The 19,417-nt window shown below is 38.7% G+C and overlaps 1 protein-coding gene across 1 annotated transcript in view; it reads left to right on the forward strand.

Moving 5' to 3' along the window:
* The window catches only part of arfgef3 (ARFGEF family member 3), a 69,151-nt gene that overhangs the window by 9,646 nt on the left and 40,088 nt on the right, over nt 1–19,417 (forward strand). The window contains exons 6-14 of the mRNA XM_079855096.1: nt 2,222–2,344; nt 3,586–3,631; nt 5,627–5,711; nt 7,313–7,417; nt 9,112–9,439; nt 11,573–11,685; nt 16,077–17,056; nt 18,954–19,120; nt 19,225–19,390. Of these exons, the coding sequence (XP_079711222.1) occupies nt 2,222–2,344; nt 3,586–3,631; nt 5,627–5,711; nt 7,313–7,417; nt 9,112–9,439; nt 11,573–11,685; nt 16,077–17,056; nt 18,954–19,120; nt 19,225–19,390 (2,113 nt within the window). The remainder of the gene's footprint in view (nt 1–2,221; nt 2,345–3,585; nt 3,632–5,626; nt 5,712–7,312; nt 7,418–9,111; nt 9,440–11,572; nt 11,686–16,076; nt 17,057–18,953; nt 19,121–19,224; nt 19,391–19,417) is intronic.

The raw sequence follows: 19,417 nt of genomic DNA on the forward strand, positions 1-19,417 counted from the left end.
TCAATAAAAGCAGCGCATGTAATTAAACTGAAAACAGTGATTAAACTGACTGGAACCACCTGTGCATTAAACGTTTTTTTATTGCACATATTCCAGCCAATCAGAATCGAATATTCAGGCAGACCATGGTATAAAGAATAACATGACATTACAACATAACACAATTGTAGGTCGTTTGTAAGGTATAAATAATAAAACAAAAGATATAACTACTGATCAAAGTAAAGACAAATGCTATTTGGATGATTAATGGGTGCCGAACGTTAATGGAAGATGTCCATAGTTAATGTGATAAACTACTCCTGCGGAACATCCACTAAAAACATCTTCACACCACTTGATTAATTGTCATCAAAAATTGCTTAGAAATATGACATTAGTTCTGAGAAAAGCTCTAGCTGCATTTGTTTGATGAATTCTATTAGACATGCAGACGTTTGTGACCAAATATTACTTTGGGGCCACTAAATGAGTTGATTATTACCTATTCTTTTGACTAAGCGTTTTGATTTTGTATAAGGCAGTTGTTTTTCAGTGACTAAGACACGGTGAAGGCCTTTCCCCTGACATCTCACTTCCATCATGAAACTAATGTTCCAGCCGTGTGTCATTGGTTGCTGTGGTTACAGGTGATAGTGCCACGTCTTAGATCCTTTTTCCGTGACCAAGCGAGCCGCACGACGGCAGATGCTCAGCTCAGCCTCTCTGTTTGCTTAGTGGAAGATTCCATTTCAGAGTCGCTTTGTTGATCGGGATTAACAGAGACTTTTCCACATCATAAACACGCACTTGCTGCAGAGTTACTATTTTATTTTGTTGAGCAATCAATTAAAAGCATGACGTTCAGTCAATAATTTTCATCAAAGACCTCTATCAGACCGCCATCTATCTATCTTTCTTTCTTTCTTTCTTTCTTTCTTTCTTTCTTTCTTTCTTTCTTTCTTTCTTTCTTTCTTTCTTCTTCTTTCTTTCTTTCTTTCTTTCTTTCTTTCTTTCTTTCTTTCTTTCTTTCTTTCTTTTTTTGAGTGATGGCGAACTATTTCAGTGCCCTTGGGTCCGAATTTTTCCTTTCTAATTCTTCAATTCAATTCAATTCAATTCAATTCAATTCAATTCAATTCAATTCAAGAAATTTCACCCTATCTAAATGTATTTCTAATTGCATGTTATAGATCTTCTTGTGAGCGATTCATTCATGTATATGTTTTATTATTATTTTTTAAATAATTGACCTAAAAAAACAGCCCCTGTGAAATCCTTTTTTTTTCTGGATTCCTATTTAATAGTTCAAATAAATTCTAGTAATCAAAAATTAAACGTAAATTTTAGGGCCCTGAAAAATTCTGTGTTTTCCATTTTCCTTTTCCTGAATACTGTTTTAATGGGTTAATTAAATTTTGATAAAAAAACAATCATGTCTAATCAATTGAATAATATCGTACATATTTTTACAATAATAAGGCCCTATAAAATGCTTTTATTTATTTATTTTGTATTTTTTAGAAATTCTGTGTTGTCTTTTTTAATTTGTTCTGGCTTTATGTACAAATACAAATGTAAAACATTAACAATTTAATAAGTCTTTTAAACTGTAATCTAATGAAAATGAGCTAATTATATTTCTGGCAACCACAGTGCTGCACTACAAAGGTTTACTGTTAAAATTAATACATGGAAGAAAAATATAGTTTTAATAATTTTTTTATTATTATTATTACTTTGAGAAGTACATTTCACTGTACAATAGTAATATATTTCTGTCATAGTTTCTTTTATTTTGATGGGTTGTAGTGAAGAGCATTTTCTTTGTGTATCTGGAGATTGTTTTCTCTCAGAGTGGCTCCGGAGCTGAAGTTCATGTGTTCCCGTCCTCATATAGTGAGCTGAAAACACCACGAGCGTCACGCATGCTTTGGACCCGTTTAACCATTTAAACTTTTTGAATCATATCCATGATTTTGTGTGTGTGTGTGTGTGTGTGTGTGTGTGTCACAAGTGCCAAAACCTTAACCAGCCATTCTAAAAGAACATAACATAAAATCTTTTGGTTAAAAATGACTGAAGAGCACCAGTGGGATAATCACATTTGACGTGCAAAATATCTACAGTGGCTTTAAAAGGGAATGATGGTACCTTTCATTGCCACAGCGGAACAAAGGCAGTTTGACATGATGGATATTAGAAGTTGCTCAATCTCTGTTGCATCTTTGTGTGTCTCCAGGTGTGTATCGAGACGTACATATCGAGTTGTCATCAACGCAGTATCAACACAGCGGTCAGGGCGACTCTCAGCCAGATCCTCGGAGACCTCGCTCTTCAACTACGCCATAGACAAGAAAACACAGTGAGTCACGTTTCACAGAGCTTTATCAATCACAAGCTCATACCTGTAATCTCGTATTACACAGCTCTCTGACATATGCTTGAGTGATTGGTCAGTGGTGGCATTCTGTAGAGAAATATTTTGGTAACACTTTACAATAAGTTCTCATTTGTTAACATTACAAACATGAACTAACAGTGAGCAATATACTGTATATATTTTAATCTTTTTTAATGTTGTTAATAAAACTTCTCAGGTAATGCGTGTAACCATGGTTCCCTGAGAATAGGGAACGAGACGAGGGAAAGCCTCAGGCATGACTGGTGTCTGAAGCATGTGTATAAACCATAGACTGTAAAAAATAAGCCCAAAGTGGGCGGAGCCGGCCGTCGCCATCTTGGCAGCGTGTCACTCCCGGATAACCAAAAATGGGGTTAAAAAAGAGGAGGATTAGCTGAGGTGACGTGACAAACGGCTAGTAGTGACATCAGCGGCAATCCACCTGTCACTCAAGTGGCCACGCCCTTAATTATGCAGAACTTTAAGGCTTAATATAATTTTAACGGATGAGTTATAAAAATATTCACCCCCCTCACAGTCGTCATGAAGGGCAAAATTAACTATATAGACCAAAACCACTTTTTGTACCAGGCTGTAAACATTTTAATGTTGTAAAAGGCATTTTAACAAGAGGAGTCTATGGGATTGACTCTCTTTTGCAGGCTGTCTCTAGTGGCCAGTCGATGAATTGCAAGTCACTTCCGTGTCGGATTCAAGAGAGAGACCGGAAGGTTGCCGCTCGGTTAGACTCATGTTTCAGACACCAGTTATTCCCCATAGCGCCCTCTAGGGGATGCAGCGCGAGTTCCCTTTCAAAAGGGAAATGCATTTGTTCATTGTTCATGTTAGTTGACAACTAATTTACAATAACAAATTTTGATTTAAAAAATGTATTCGTAAATGTTACAATTAACATCAAGATTGATAAATGCTGTAGAAGTTGAAGATTTGTTCATCCTTAATTCATATTAACAAAGGAAACCTTGCTGTAATGTGTTATCATTTTTTTTGTTTTTGTGTCATGGCCATTGTCCTGAACAATCATAGCTCAACTCAAATCAAGATTTATTTTTTGATAAGTAGCCATGTAATAAGCTACTCTAATTTTTCATTTTTGATTTCTCAAACATTTCTAGAATGTTAAGCATGATTTGATGTTATGAAATTGGCATTTTATAATGAGTCTGGTTGGATTTTTACAGGGTTTTGATGGCGAGGAACGTTGCATACCTGTGCACCAGCGCAAAGGTACACGCAGTCAATAAGCCATGAAAACATGCTTTCACTTGCCAAGTTTTCGACATGGCTCATCCGTCAAACTATCCGTTTAATCGTTTTCATGTTGCTGATAAACCACAACCATTTTCATATCTCAACTGATGATAACAGCTGCCAGTTAAACCGTCACAGCTCTTCTGCTCTGGAATCTACACACAGAGGTTTTTCCTTTTTTAGAAGCCATAGTCCTCATGAGTGTGTTGCTAAGATAATAACACAGTATCTAATGAGCATAAAAATACATCACAGGCAAAAGTAATTAGTCCATTTTTAACTTGATTAAACTGTTTTTATTGATACTTTTCAATATGTAATGAATAACATATAAGAGCCATTTTAGTTTATTCCACCATGTTTGATTTAATATCATTATTATTATTTTTATTATTTATTTATTTTAAACTGAGACTTGTATTGCCTTCTCTGTGAGGTATACATGCAATGCTGTCTTAGAACTGGGCCAAATTAAAGGTTTAGTAAGCGATTTCTGTTGGGTTAGGGTTATATTGTTGTTGTTGATATTTAAGGCGAGACACGGCAGGCAAAAACATAGATTTTCATGCAGTGGTCAGTTTTGAGATTTTGGGCTAGTTTACTCCTTCAGTATGTGTTCTTTCAAGCTGCTATAAAGAAAATGTTGAAAATATACATTAAGATGTTTATTTTATTACATTTTGTTTACTTGCAGCAGTAAGTTTCTCCCGAATTTACCAAGAAGTTAGTATTCCTGAGATCCATCTGTTCACTGAAGTCTGTCATGACCGGGATCGTTGTAAATCTCTCCTGCACAACGCTATGTAACCCAAATATGGGCATTTCCTTTCTATCAGTAACCAATCTTGAATGTCCAAAGGGGGATTTAAAGCTAACGACGCAATCTCATTTAGAGCTCTTTAACTCTTTAAATGCCGTTTTCTCAAAATGAGTTTTTGTCATTCTCCAGTACAAACATCTCAGCTTATGTAGCACCTGTGTACACCAAACTCTCCAGTTATACACTTAGCAGTATTCTGAAGATATTTTCAGAGGGATTTGTTAATTAATCATTCCTGGCCTGATTTATGTGACATTTTAATTAAAAAAATATGGCGAAAATCGATTTTTTAAGGCTATGGACAGTATATTTTGATTTCCTAGGTAATGAAAGCATATATCCTGAAATCCCTCTGAATTTTTTTTTTCATCTTGTGTGTAAACAAAATGAAAAAATAATTTTGCACCTGGCTTTATCATATGTTCAGATCTATCTACCGAAAATATATGCAAAATCGTGCATATTGAAAGAGATACAAATACAAATAATTAAACATACAAATTTCTAAAACTTGTAATACATTTTTTTTATATACTTGTGTAAGTAATCAACTGAGGAAGTTTCATGATAGATGTGATATCTATTATTTTAAAATTTTACCCTATTCATCTGTAGTGTCTCGCCTTAAAAAATCACCTAAACATGCTTCAACAAACACTTCATAGCTCCGCCCCCAGACACCTCCCCCATTATGAGTGGACACACCCCTTACTGCTGATTGGCTACAAGTGTGTTTTAGTGCCACTGTGTTCAACAGTGTGTCACAAATCGCTTACTGCACCTTTAAGGTATCTTAGAAGGCAGTATACACTTGTGGTTGGAAGTGTGCTGAAATACAAAGACAAATGCAGTAGCCACACATTTTATCATGACTTGAATTTGGAGTCTTTTAGGCTATTCTGTCCTATGAAAGACGGGTTTGGCCTTGAAGAATAGATGCCTTAAATTGCTGTTTAGATAACTGTTCATTAGGTACAGATCTATAATGTTACATACAAAGTCTGATTTATAATTAATATTCACAATGTTTTTTTGAGTGCAGAAAAAAAGGAACATGTAATTGGTTCACCTGTTATATATTTTTTTAATTGCTTGCTTACAGTTTTTATGTGCCAATTATTAGTTATGTAAATGTGTATGTATGTTTTCAGATGTCTCTCCTACTACTGATGCGCTGTATGAAGATGTTGTTATGGTGCTCACTGTTTTCTGTGACAAGCTGGAGTCTGTCTCAAAGTAAGCTTTACATGTTATTAACTTGTTGTAGTCATTATTAGTAGACTAGTGTTAGTGATTACTATTATTAGGGGTGTCTGTTTAGATGAGAATCACTTTTACCATAGAACCTACTGAGCAAAATCTTAACGCTAAGAATTAAACTTCTGGGAAAATGCATGATTGATGCGTCAAATCGTGTGTCTAGTTAAGGAGAGGAGTGCTAACACTTTTCTGTTTTATGATTTTTGCCTGATGAAGAATAAAAGGGCATAAAAATCCCAATGACTTGCATTGAAGGCAGAACACAAGCCATCTAGGGGCCAGTTGCAAAATCTGCCAAGACTAGTAACAGGGCTGCCAACTCTCACGCATTGAGCGTGAGACTCACGCAATTGACACTTTTCACACGCTCTCACGCCACACATCCATTTTCTCACGCACAGAAAAATTGCAGAGCAAAGAGGTACTTTTAATATTAAACTAATTCTCAGCTCTTAGATTACGTACATTTTATTACGAAATTCAGACAAAAATACGTTTGGCGCTTGTAAATGTGACGTGACAGATCGCTGAGCGCCTCAGTTCAAGTGCACGTGAACCGATCATCTGTTACGTTTTTATTTAAAGATGCAGACAACTTACCGAAAGTGTACATAATATCGACCAATTAGTGTTTTTCAACCACGGAAAGAGGTCAATATAACAGCAGGAGAACAATTATGTCACATAACGTTACATTTACCTCAGGAGAGCCATTTAATGACCATAGCATGTTAATTGAATAGAAAAAAATAGCTTTTTTTTTTTTTTGCTGAGATTTTGCTGAGCACTATATTACATATTTATTATATTTTTACTTATGCAATTAAATAATTGTTATTATAACAAAAATTGCATTATATTTAATTTAATTTGTTTTTTTAACCTTTAATAATACCAGCAGATTGGGCCCTCTATGTTTACAGCATTAGGTAAGATTATTTTTTTAAATAAAATGTAAAATAAACATGTATCCAAATTAGTCAGTATTGAATCAAAATCACAATCAAATCACAAGAATGGAATTGAAATCTTGAAATTTTTGTCAAGCAATAATAAAAACTGTATCCTACCAGTCATTGTACAATGTAAACATTGTAACATGTTGGCACTAAACTTCATAAAATTCTATTTAGTTACCAAATGTTTTGACAATCACAATTACACTTATTGTGATGCAATATTTGTTTTTACATACCCCCCCCCCCCCCCCCCCCCAAAAAAAATTTCACTCCAAGCTAAACTCAAAAGTTGGCAGCCCTGTAGTAAATATATAATATAGTCAATGCTGACTTTGAGCAAAGACTCAAATCTGTCATACTGTGTCAGAATATGCCTACTTCCTTACAATATAGTCTTTGAAAGTAGTATGAAGTAGTATGTCTGAATTTGACACTGAAAAGTAGGCGAACAAAGCCAGCATGAGGGATGTAGTACACCCAGATTTCATTTATATTACATACATTCATAGTATATAGAATGTACTTTTTTAAATGGTAATTATGAAGTGTGTTCCTCATGAAATGTTGCGCTAGTGTTTCATCGATGTGACGAGAGAAATGTGTGTTGTCCCTCTTCAGTGAAAACCAGCTGCTGCAGTTGCTGTACCTGGAGTGTATTCTGTCTATGCTGAGCAGCTGTCCTCCCACAATGCACCTGCATCGTAATTTCACTGACCTCGTCTGGTGAGACTTTATCTAGTTAAACATAGCTCAGCTTACGCATAAATACGACTTTTTATTTCATTTTAATTAATGTACAATGAATTGCATCATATTAACATCATTGTTAACGTCAATTGACAGCCCTTATAATCATACGTTTTACCATATGATTGCAAGTGTGAATACATTACTTTTTAATGTGTATGTTTTAAGCTTACACTGTAAGTGGAAAAAAACAGGCAAAACATTATTTATTTAATTAATTAATTAACATTAATTCATTACATTTTCAACTATTTGTACAGTATGTAAGTATCAAGGCCTGCATGAAATGAAAGTTGTGACGTATATTAGAGTGAAACTACGGAAGCCCTAAGAGGCCATGGATAATATTTTTTTTCTCTGTTGTTTTCTCGTGATAATGACTTAATTTTCTCGTGATCTCGAGATAACAAAAGTTGTTTTCTCGTGATCACGACTTGTTTTTTTCTGCGTAGTCGGCAAGAACAGTATAAGCACCAAAAGCAGAATAAAGCAGCATCATGGATGATCGCATTCGCTTTTACTTTGATAACGGGCTCACTCAAAATGAAATAGTTCTATGTCTGTCAGTGATTGGCGACTTCCACATTAGTGTCCGACACTAGAAGGAGGAGGCTGTCAGGTCTGCAACTTTATCGTAGAAGACAATATAGCTACCCTGAACGTGTAGTCAGTTTCATTGCCAGCCAACTTCAGGTCCTGGACGTCTGCATGTCTACCAGAATTATGTTTGAAAGATGCAGATTAATGTTTTTTTGCGGCTGACCCGAGAAATGGTCAGAGATCAGTTAAGTCTGGCCAGGTTCTCCTCTGGGACACCTCTCTCTCTCTCAAAGCAATTATAAAATCTCTTCTGCGGGCTTTTTATGAAGTAGATTTCAAAATCAAAGAAGCCAGCTCGCACGTAGGCTACATCATGATATACACAACATTCAGAAGGAGTGAGATTTTCTCGCGAATCGCGATACATACACATGACGGCGTGAGAAAACGGTTTTATGTCGGGATCATATATTAGAAATTAAGTCGTGATCACGAGAAAACAACTTTTGTTATCTCGAGATAACGAGAAAATTAAGTCGTGATCACGAGAAAACAAGATAGAAAAAAATAACAATCCATGGCCTCTTAGGGCTTCCGTATGAAACGGCTTCCGGAATGAGAAAAAAATGTGGGCGGGGCTTGATTTTGTCTGTGGGGAATTGATTGGATGGTTGTGGTTTGCTATTGGTGGATCTCATGTGAGTGACAGGTTGCCCCGCCCTCATCATCAGAGAAGAGAAGAGATGTCTCTTCAAGAGGGAGGGGAAGCTATTCTGATTAAAAATTATGAGGCTCATGAATAAAAATAAATAAATAATGTGCACTGATAAATAATTTATGATAAATACTAAAAATACTTAATACTATAAATACTTTCTTTAGACTTTAGTCAGCTAAAAAATTATGTTCTAAAAGTATTCTCCACCATAATTCAGTGGGAACCACGGTATTAGCAGGGTATGTCCAAAACATTGAATCAATGTACAATATCCAATAAACACGTCTATTTTTTTTTTTTTGTAAACGCATAATCTCAAATTGTGTCACTTTGGTCTTACAAATTGATTATTATGATTCTGAGAGGAACATGGTGCGATTATACATCATCGGTGTGCCCTGTCTATACGCAGGAAGCAGTTGTGTCCAACTCTGGTGGTGATTATGGGAAACCCAGCGAGTGATAAAAGCATCACCTCTGCCCACGGTGGGCAATCTCAGGACTCAGACGCGGCCCCAGGGACGGGGGTCTCGGATCAGGGCCGGGGTTCTGGCTGCTCGTCGAGCGCTCCCGGCATGATCGGGCCGGTTGTTCGCACCATCTGCTATGTGGCCGCAGAGTTAGTCCGTCTGGTGGGCTGCATCGAGTCCATGAAGCCGGTTTTGCAGTCCCTGTACCACCGTATTCTGCTCTACCCCCCACCCCAGCACAGAGTGGAGGCCATTAAGATTATGAAGGAGGTGAGAAATCACAGATAAGACTGTGACACACCAAACTGACAACAAAGAACTAGCTTCATGTCACCAGTGTCTGGGCCACAGAGTTGCGCTTGAACACACAGCAAACACTACATTCGGCTTCCAACCAGTGTTGCCAGACGTACGACAATTATCGTATTTGTACGATCATTTTGGTTCCACTTTATTTCAATAGTCCACTTTAGACATCTATCTATAAATTACAGAAACGTCTGTCTGTCTGTGTGTCTGTGTGTGTGTGTGTTATTCGCATATCTCTCGAACCGTTAGTCCGATGGATTTCAAATTCGACAGGTGTCTTGCCACGGGCACGAGTAAGTGCAGTGCCAAGTTTGACGTTGTTTGGATGAGAAATACTAAAGATATCGTTCAAAAATATCAGTAAAAGAAGCACTTAGTAGGTTGTGATTTAAAAATAAACATTCTGACATAAACAAGATGAAAACCACTATTTTCTGTTTCAAACTTTCACATAGCATCTTTAGGTTATAATAACATAATTCAAATCCAGATTTTGATTTTCAAAGATTTGTTATAAAAACTGATTATTTTTTCCCAAAAATGCAATAAATTCATGACACATTTTTTTCAAAATGCAATTAATCCATTGAATCAATATAAAAGTTATTTTTTATCATACTGAAACTGTTGAAATCAGCCATCGCTAAGAAATATCTCCTAAACTTTTTTGACGGCGATCAGCTCACTAAAACAATTTTGCACGGGCACTTCTACCTGAATCAACGCGCTTATTCATTTGTGGATGTTAACTGAATCTGTAAGTCAGCTATGCTGTTTACTTCTGGATATTATATTTCATTCTGGTGCGCTAAACGTTATCGCTACTGTGTAATAGTAGCCTATGCTATTCACCAACTCTCTCTTTCACGGGCATCATTTGTAGCAGCCTATTCACAAACTGCTCAAGCATAGCTTTTTCTTGGAGTTCACTGTGTGCTTTGTAACAATGAGCATTCAATCACACCAAACCAACAATTACTAAAAACACACACAAAAACTGATTTTGCACGGGCTTTTTGCACTAGTTCTACTAACTATAAGTAGCTTTGCAACTACATGTCAACTAGTAGTAATTAGAGTATTAGTAGACTGTTGGGTTAGGGTTAGGTGTTAGGGTTCGGGTTAGTAGAATAAGTTGACTTGTAGTTGGCCAAGTTACTTCTAGTCAGAAGAAAGTCTGTTGTTAAGCATCAAAATAAAGAGTTAGCAGATATTAAGCAGAAAGTCTACTAATACTCTAATGACTGCTAGTTGGCATGAAGTTGCAAAGTTACTTATAGTTAGTAGAATGTCTAAAGTGGACTATTGAAATAAAGTGGAACCAAAATGATCGTACAAATACGATAATTATCATACGTCTGGCAACACTGATTGGAAGTCGAATGTAGTGTTTGCTGTGTGTTCAAGCGCAACTTTGTGTAGTTGCAAAGTTACTTATAGTTAGTAGAATGTCTAAAGTATACTATTGAAATAAAGTGTTATCATCATGTTTACCTCTGATGTTCGATCATTGATGAATACAATCCCATAATGTATGATAATTTCAGAATTTTAAGACTCTTCAAATTATGGTCGTTGTAATCATAGGGTTAAAGCAGGAGTGTCAAACTCAGTTCCTGGAGGGCCACAGCCCTGCAGAGTTTAGCTTCAACCCTAATTAAACACACCTGATCAGGTAATCAAGTCCTTCAGGCTTATTTGAAAACTGCAGGTGTGTGTATGTTGAAGCAGGGTTGGAACAAAACTCTGTAGGGCTGTGGCCCTCCAGGAACTGAGTTTGACACCTGTGGGTTAAAGCAAGGGGGTATTTGACTCTGGTTAGCATATCCATAGCAGACTAGGACTGGCCTTGGACAAGATTTTTCCTCTTTTGTAAAGCCATGTAAATGCTGTTGTGGATTTTTTGTTGTAGTTTCCCTTCATCACTAGAGAAGTTTACCAAACTATGATGACTCGCTTCTAAGAACCCCTGAAATGTGAAAAACATTACAAAAGCATCTTGTTTTATGCCCCAGATATTTGAATGTATCTTTAGCGCCCCCTTGAGGTTTTCTGTCCTCATTAGCATGCTGTTGTTCCTCTCGCCCCCTGCAGATTGTGGGAAGCCCCCAGCGCTTGTTTGACCTGGCTGGTCCATGCGTCATTGAACATGAGACAAGAAAGAGGTCTTTCTCAAAAAGGAAGTCACACCTTGATCTTCTCAAACTGTAAGATATTTATTTTCAAATTCTATGACAATCAGACATTTAATGGTCAATTCACACTGCACCGACAGACGCCGGCCAAGCTGACAATCACCAGATTACTGTACGCCACTTTTCAGACTAGACAAACACGAAACGCCAACAGGGGAAACACACAGATCCGACCAAACCAGATGAACGCGTCTGTTGCCGTTGACCGGTGTCTGTCAGTGCAGTGTAACTGGCCTTAAAAGTGTATCTTAAGCCAAGTCAAGTCAAGTCACCTTTATTTAAAGGGGACCTATTATGCCCCTTTTCTCAAGATGTAAAATAATTCTCTGATGTCCCCAGAGTGTGTATGTGAAGTTTTAGCTCAAAATACCCAACAGAATTTTATTTACAGCACGTTTAAATCATCATTTTTTGGGTCTGTGAAAAACGCACTGTTTTAGTGCTTCTCCTTTAAATGCTAATGAGCTGCTGGTTCACGGCACAGGGGGCGGAGCCTAAGCAACCGCGATTAGAGCCAGAACAGGGAAGATGATAATAATAAAACAGACAGTCACAGTAATGGTGTTCATTTCGACCATAAAAATGCCTACAGAGTCAGAGAATATATGCTGTATGGAGTTGGAAAAGGTATAGTTTAGTTTAATTACGATTATAACCTATTTGGCATTGCTTGTATACACTATTAATGCAAGCCTGCTGTAGGACTCCGTCTGACGATCTAATTGTCTGAATGATGACACAAAATATACTGATGAGTTTAATAAAGTTTACTGTATGTCACACAAAAGATGAAGCATCAGTTTTTCTTCAGAAAATCACTGTTAGAGCTAAGTAAACAGTATAAGAAGTGCATAAGTAACTTACATAAATTTCTGTTGAGTTGAGGGGGGATTTTCTTTGAAAACAAAATGAATCCACCTCGTCTTCAGTGGCTGGCAGATTTCAAGAGTAAATAGAGAGAGCTATGTGAATGAATACTTCCAGCTACAACACCTTCAACGCTTGGGAGATGCTTCGACGCTTCTCGTGAGTGCATTGCTGCAGCAATGGCTGATGTGTACAACTCGCAGTGAACTCGATCAGGGCGGGTCTAAGTTATAACGACAGTGTCAGTCAACACTCGTGGGCGGGGCCTGTGGCTTTAGTGATGTCACTAAAGCCACATTCTGAAAACGGGTCGTTTGGAGAGACTGCTTATGATTTATGGAGATTAAAAAAAAAGTAGTGAGTGGATTTTTATCACTGTAGGGTGGTTGTGTACACACACTGCCAACACACATTTATGTCCAAACACCATACAAAAGTGAATTTTGCATAATAGGTCCCCTTTAAATAGTGCTTTATACAATACAGATTGTTTCAAAGCATCTTCACAGTAATAAACAGGAAAATAACAGAATCAATGATGCAAACTTCATTAAATATGAGACTAATTCAAATTCTGCGGCTGTAAAAAGACAATAGTGTCATTATTCAGATCACGTCAGGTCAGTGTCGGTTCAGTAACAGTTCAATTCATCAATTATGAAACAAGTTCAATTCAGCAATAAGCAACTCTACAGAAGACAGCCGTGTTGTTATTCAACTTGAGCCAGTTCAGTGTTAATTCAGTTCAATAACGTCGATGCAAAATTGGTCAATTTTGAAAAAGTCTATTCAGCTGTACAAAAGACATATCCAGCTCAATTTTTCTCATCTGATAGTGCCTGTGCGGTAAAATTGAGAACAGTACTGAATTTCAAGTGTCTTTTAAACCCCAACTAAGCAAGGTCTGTGTCTTAAGTCTGTGGGTCACAGTTCCTTAAAGTGCCCCTTTGGTGAAAATCAAGCTTTAAATGTTGATTATATGTCTATGTGGTGTTTATAATAGTTTTAAGACAAAAATGTTTTGCTGACAAACAAAAAAACACCATTGCTGAGTATTTTCTCCTTAAAACTGCAGTGAACCAAAAACAGTCTTAAAAACGTTGTTTGAAAGTACCACAAAGTCACACCTTGTAACCAATCAGATCAACGTGTGATCGTCAACGAGTGGATCTCTGAGCTGTGTGAGTGAGTGAGTGGAGGCGGGGCTCATTTGCATATTCATAGAACCGTGTATACTAAATGAGGCAAGGATGTCGAGTTACATTCAAGCTATCTTAAAGGTCCCGTATTATGCCCTTTTCACAAGATGTAAAATAAGTCTCTGATGTCCCCAGAGTGTGTATGTGAAGTTTCAGCTCAAAATACCCAACAGATCATTTTTTACAGCATGTTTAAATTGTCATTTTTTGGGGCTCAGAAAAACACGTTGTTTTAGTGTGTGCCCTTTAAAGGGACACTATGCAAGTCTGAGTGTTTTTTCTCTACGAGCTCCCCCTAGTGTCTGGTAGTATAATGCTTTCAAACACTCTGTCGTAAAAACGAACTGTTGTCCCTCCCCCCTCGCCACGAGCAACCCAGCTGAGCAGAGGAACCGGCTATTTCAAAACCAGTTATGTCTACCGAGGCAAGTAAAGCAATACTTTCTTTCCAACTGATGGCGATTTTTTTATTTATTGTGTTGTCATGCATACTAGTATTTTTACCGGGAACGAACGGTATGAACGAGGCGAACTACTGCTTTCGTGTTTGTTTGTTTGTTTGTTTGTTTGTTTTTGGGAGAGTGGACATGAGCATAAAAAATATATATATATCGGAGGCTAATATTTGTCTAAAGTTATATTAGCAAGGTCTATAAGTTCATCTGGTAACGTTAGAATGATGGTTTACCTTTGCTTGTCTAAGAAAACATCAGAACGTTTTTTCTAGCTCGATCATGATATGTGCAACATTTTGCGCGTCTGATATTGCCTACTATCAGACGCGTTGACTTAGTGACATAAAATAAAAGTGTAAGTTACACAAATAAAACCGACAGAGGAACGGCCAAACAACTACAGAAATCAAACGTGTTTGCTATGACAATGCTAACATCAAAGTTATAGTATCTAGCGTACTAGTAAGCCACTAACAGACAGCGATCATAATAAAAACCTTAACAGACAATAGCAAACATCCTGAGGTCGCAATTACTTGAAATTTAAATATTAAACACAGTTTATTCCATAGATACTTAACTTACAAGTGCAACAGCAGGATCAGCATCCGTTTTGCAGGCTTCTGTTTCTCTCAGTTCTCGCCATTCTGAAAAAGCCGGTCCGATATATTTACTCGAGTCTGACTTCTTGCTCGGTCAGTCTCCCGTTTCCTCTTTCGTTGGTCCTCCGACAAAGATTTCCTAGCTTTCTGCTTCTTTTTTACAGGCTCAGCCTCAGCCATAACTCAATCTATCGTTGCTCTTTGCTTATAGCTAGCCCGCCGGTGCTTGAATAGGGGCGTGTACGTGTGCAGTGCCGTCAAGCAATTCGTTACATCGCGAGACCTGATATCACGCGATACTTCCTGACACCGACCCGCGTCCCAAAGTTGCAAGTGAGTTTTTTCCGCTCTCGGGCACCAGGGGGGTGCGAAACCACCACCATTCAACCCAAAATAAGTAATATAACCATTCCACTGACTCCAAAGCTGTTCAGTTAAGGTTAAAAAGTTACCTAGAGCACCTTTAAATGCAAATGAGCTGCTGCTGCACAGCCCAGGGGGCGGAGCTTCATAAGCTCACGCTCAGTCTCTCAGGACAATTTCATCTCACGGAATGATGATAATATCAGAAACTCTCAGTAACAGTGTTCATTTCTAGTCGGACAATAATGCCTACAGAGTCAGAGTGCTGTATAGAGATGAAACAGGTATAGTTTAGTAGTTTAATTACGGTTATTATAACGTATTTGTCATCTGCTTGTATGTATCCATTATTTATTAATAGCCTACAAGTCTGCTGTCTGAATGATGATCAAACATATACTGATGAGTTTAATAAACTTTATTGTACATCACACAAAAGATGAAGCGTCAGTTTTACTTCAGAAAATCACCGTAAGAGCTGAATAAACACAGTAAGTTATAAGAAGTGCGCAAGTACATAAACGAATTTCGGTAGAGTTGAGGGAGCATTTCTGTGGGCGGAGGTTAGTCAAAAAAACTGTTTTAATGACGTCATTAAAGAAGGAAGTAGAGGGATGTAGTCCAAACGGGCCGTTCGATGTAGTCAACTTCTGTTAAATAAAATATCTCGCTTGGCATTGAACTTTGAGCTTTATAATTTTACAGATATTATTTATACTAACAACAACATTACACACTAACTAAAGTTTGAAACATGGGATCACGAAGAACGGGACCTTTAAGGGGAAAAAAAAAGTTTAAATATGTAATTTCTGTGATGAAATATGAGTTTTAAGGGATGATACTATTGACCACAGGGGGACTTTAAGTAATTTTTACCGATGAATGCCACCATCTTTTCTATTTTCCTATTTTAGGGTAATGGATGGTATAACAGAAGCATGCATGAAGGGTGGAATTGAGGCGTGCTACTCCTCCGTCTCCTGCGCTTGTGCCCTATTGGGTGCTTTAGATGAGCTCAGTCAAGGGCGTGGCCTGCAGCAAGACCAGTCTCGAATGCTGCTGCGGCGATTGGATGATCTGAAGGAAGGGGCGGAGTCAATGCGTGAGTCTGTAGAACTCAACGAAGCTGATTTCCGCTGGCAGCGGCGCGTGCTTTCGGCTGAGAACGCCGCCTGGGAGACCAGCATCACTGAACGCAGCCCTGACATCAGCATCAGTGTCACGACTGACACGGGCCTGACCACTTTAGAGGGGGAGATTGGTCAGACCACTCTGGAAGGGGAAATGGGCCATACCACTCCAGAGGATTTTGGGGAGGGACAACGCCTGCCATCGCCGTCTACCGGCGGGGCTGCAAAGGGAACTCGCCCGGATCTGCCTGAATGTGTACGAGACAGTGGCGTCCCAGAAGCCCCGTCCAGTACGGCCCCTCCCGATGTAGTGCAGCGCAGTCACGGCTTGGCCTACCCTGACATCACCAACTTTCTATCTGTGGAGTCTCGGACACGCTCGCACGGCTCACGGTACAGCGAGAGTAACTTCAGTGCGGATGAGCAGGAGCTGTCGCGCACTGAGTTCGATTCGTGTGACCAGTACTCGATGGCTGCAGAAAAGGACTCGGGACGCTCCGATGTCTCCGACATGGGGTCTGACAACTGCTCTCTGGCTGACGAGGAGCAGACGCCGCGGGAGTGTCCCGGGCACCGTACGCTACGCACGGCTGCTCTGTCCCTGAAACTGCTGAAGAACCAGGAAGCAGATCAACAGAGCGCCCGGCTCTTTGTGCAGTCTCTGGCTTCACTTCTGCCTCGCCTGCTGGGACTGCACAGCACCACCGATGTGGACGTGTCCCTGCAGAACTTCTCTACCACCTTCTGTTCGGGTCTGCAAGCAGGTAACATGTCGAATGTTGTGTACAATAATTAACTGATAGCCCGTTTATAGACTACTGGCCTATATCAAGCATAGCGTCAGTTCTGGCAGGTCACGTTAGTCAAGCTCGCATCAGTGACTCTCAGCTGATCCTCTATCTATAGGAATACGACGCCTATCACTGTATTCATATATAAGCTCCTTCAGTATCATCAACAGCTATGGCGTTTCTCAAGAGCTAATTACCCTCCTCCCTCCCCAGCTCCTCCTCTCTTCAGTCAGGATTTGGTATTCTGATTCCCCTTGAATCAGACTAAATTCTCTAATTATGTTGTACATTAAAATCTTGAATTAATGATATCTGCAATACATTCATGTTGGTTCTGTTCTGTTTACCCTAAGGGGGGTTATTGCTCTTATTCATGCTAGACTGCATGGATGCGCAGGGAGTTCTCGCCCAGAACAGAACCATACCGCCAATCCAAAGTGTATGCTAATTGTCAGTCATATTTGACGATAGTGGTCCTGACAGGAATACATTTTTTAGGGCAGAGGTGTCCAGTCCTGCTCCTGGAGGGCCACTATCCTGTAGAGTTTAGGTGGGCTTGACTTTGGCTGTGACTGGATTTAAGCACTCAGCGAGTTCAACATAAGTCTATACTGTTTAAATACTGTGGTAGATTTTCCCCTACGCACTTGACTTAAGTTTACCTGGAGCATCTCCAGACGACACCCTAGCGTCTACAGTCGACACTTGCAAAATTATACTCAGGTAAATTCACCACTGATCGCGTTGGTTGATGCCTAAGAGTAACTGTTCTTACAGCATCAAATAAAATGCCTAAGAATTATAGTTACCTGACCGCAATCTAACCCCGTCTAAGAGTCTCACACTGAGTCGAATGACGCCTCCTTCCTTTTTGAACACTATTACTTGGGAAGAAGGTCTGTAGTTCTCCACTAACCTGCTGCGCATACCTTCGAATATGCTTTAATCACGGCCGGAGGATCTCAGACCAATTTCAGAGAGAATCCCACCAGCAAAAATAATACAACAGTTTTTATAGAATAGGAGCATAGCAAAGGTGACCTGATTTATTGGGCTACACAGTTTTTCACCAATATGATTGGTTCTTATTCAGCAACCCTATACTAGGTACAGTAGAAGCTTTACTTTGTTACTCATGAGTTTATAAATTTGGATATCTGTCTAGTTTAATTTCCCCTTTTGTTATATTTGGAGATGATTCACGAATACACTGACTGACTTTGACCAAAGTGTTTGGAAACATTATTTTAGGTTTCAAAAGCATAAAAATGTTATTCCTGCAAGAAAAAGAAATGTTAGTTATTAGAATTATGATTAGCTTAAAATACAGTTTACTATTTTATTTAAAAAATCCCATCACAGTACCTAGAAAGTGGAGTCTATATATTTTTAGCAGGTTCATTTTGATAAAAATGACTCAATATAACATTAAGATTACATGCAAAGAGTTTTTACTGTTATAAAAGCACTGAACACAGAACTGAAGGTGACAGAATTAACATGAAAACACATGATAATTGTCAGTGGTGAAATTGGCCAATCTTGAAACAGCAGCTGTGTCGTCGTCAGAGCCAAAATGGCCAAATATCAGTAGTTTTTTATTCAATCTGGGTAATTTCCCCCTTAAAGGGTTAGTTCACCCAAAAACGAAAATTCTATCATTATTTACCCTCATGTCGTTCCAAACCCATACGACTTGCGTTAAATAAGATTAAATAATATCGAGGTATAATTTAGGCTATTACTCACATAAACATTGATCAACACACATACATAGTGCTCATCAGATCTGGTAAACAGAAGCTCAAACATGCCTGAATGGATGTAATATGATGGCAATATGATGTTATTATGTGGTCTTATTCTCCAGGCGGGGTTCATTCTCCAGGTTTCGAGGGCAGTGAAAACCTGAATTGTCAGGCTCTGATGAATGCGGATGGACTGTACCTGGTTTCCTATTATGCTTTACTGCTCAACCTCAAACTGTGCTGCTGTGACTTCTACCACAGGAAACCCACGTGTGCTCTGGTGTCTTTGGTACTCCTGAAAACCTGCTTTAATTTACCATACATTTGAAATATCTCTGAATTAACACACAATCTGATGGTGATGTTGAATGAGCTGTGTGTGTGTGTGTGCAGAAGGAGTTTGTGCGTCAGATCCAGAGCAGTGGTGTTCTGGTGGTTCTGTCTCAGGCCTGGATCGAGGAGCTCTATAACCAGGTTTTGGAGAGAAACCTCCTGGGAGAGGCGGGATACTGGGGCTCGGCTGAGGAGCAGTCCTTACCTCTCATCACCATGCTCACTGGTAATACTCCTTTGTGTGTTATGAACT

Source organism: Squalius cephalus (assembly GCF_949319135.1).
Source record: "Squalius cephalus genome assembly, chromosome: 21".
Lineage (NCBI taxonomy): Eukaryota > Metazoa > Chordata > Actinopteri > Cypriniformes > Leuciscidae > Squalius > Squalius cephalus.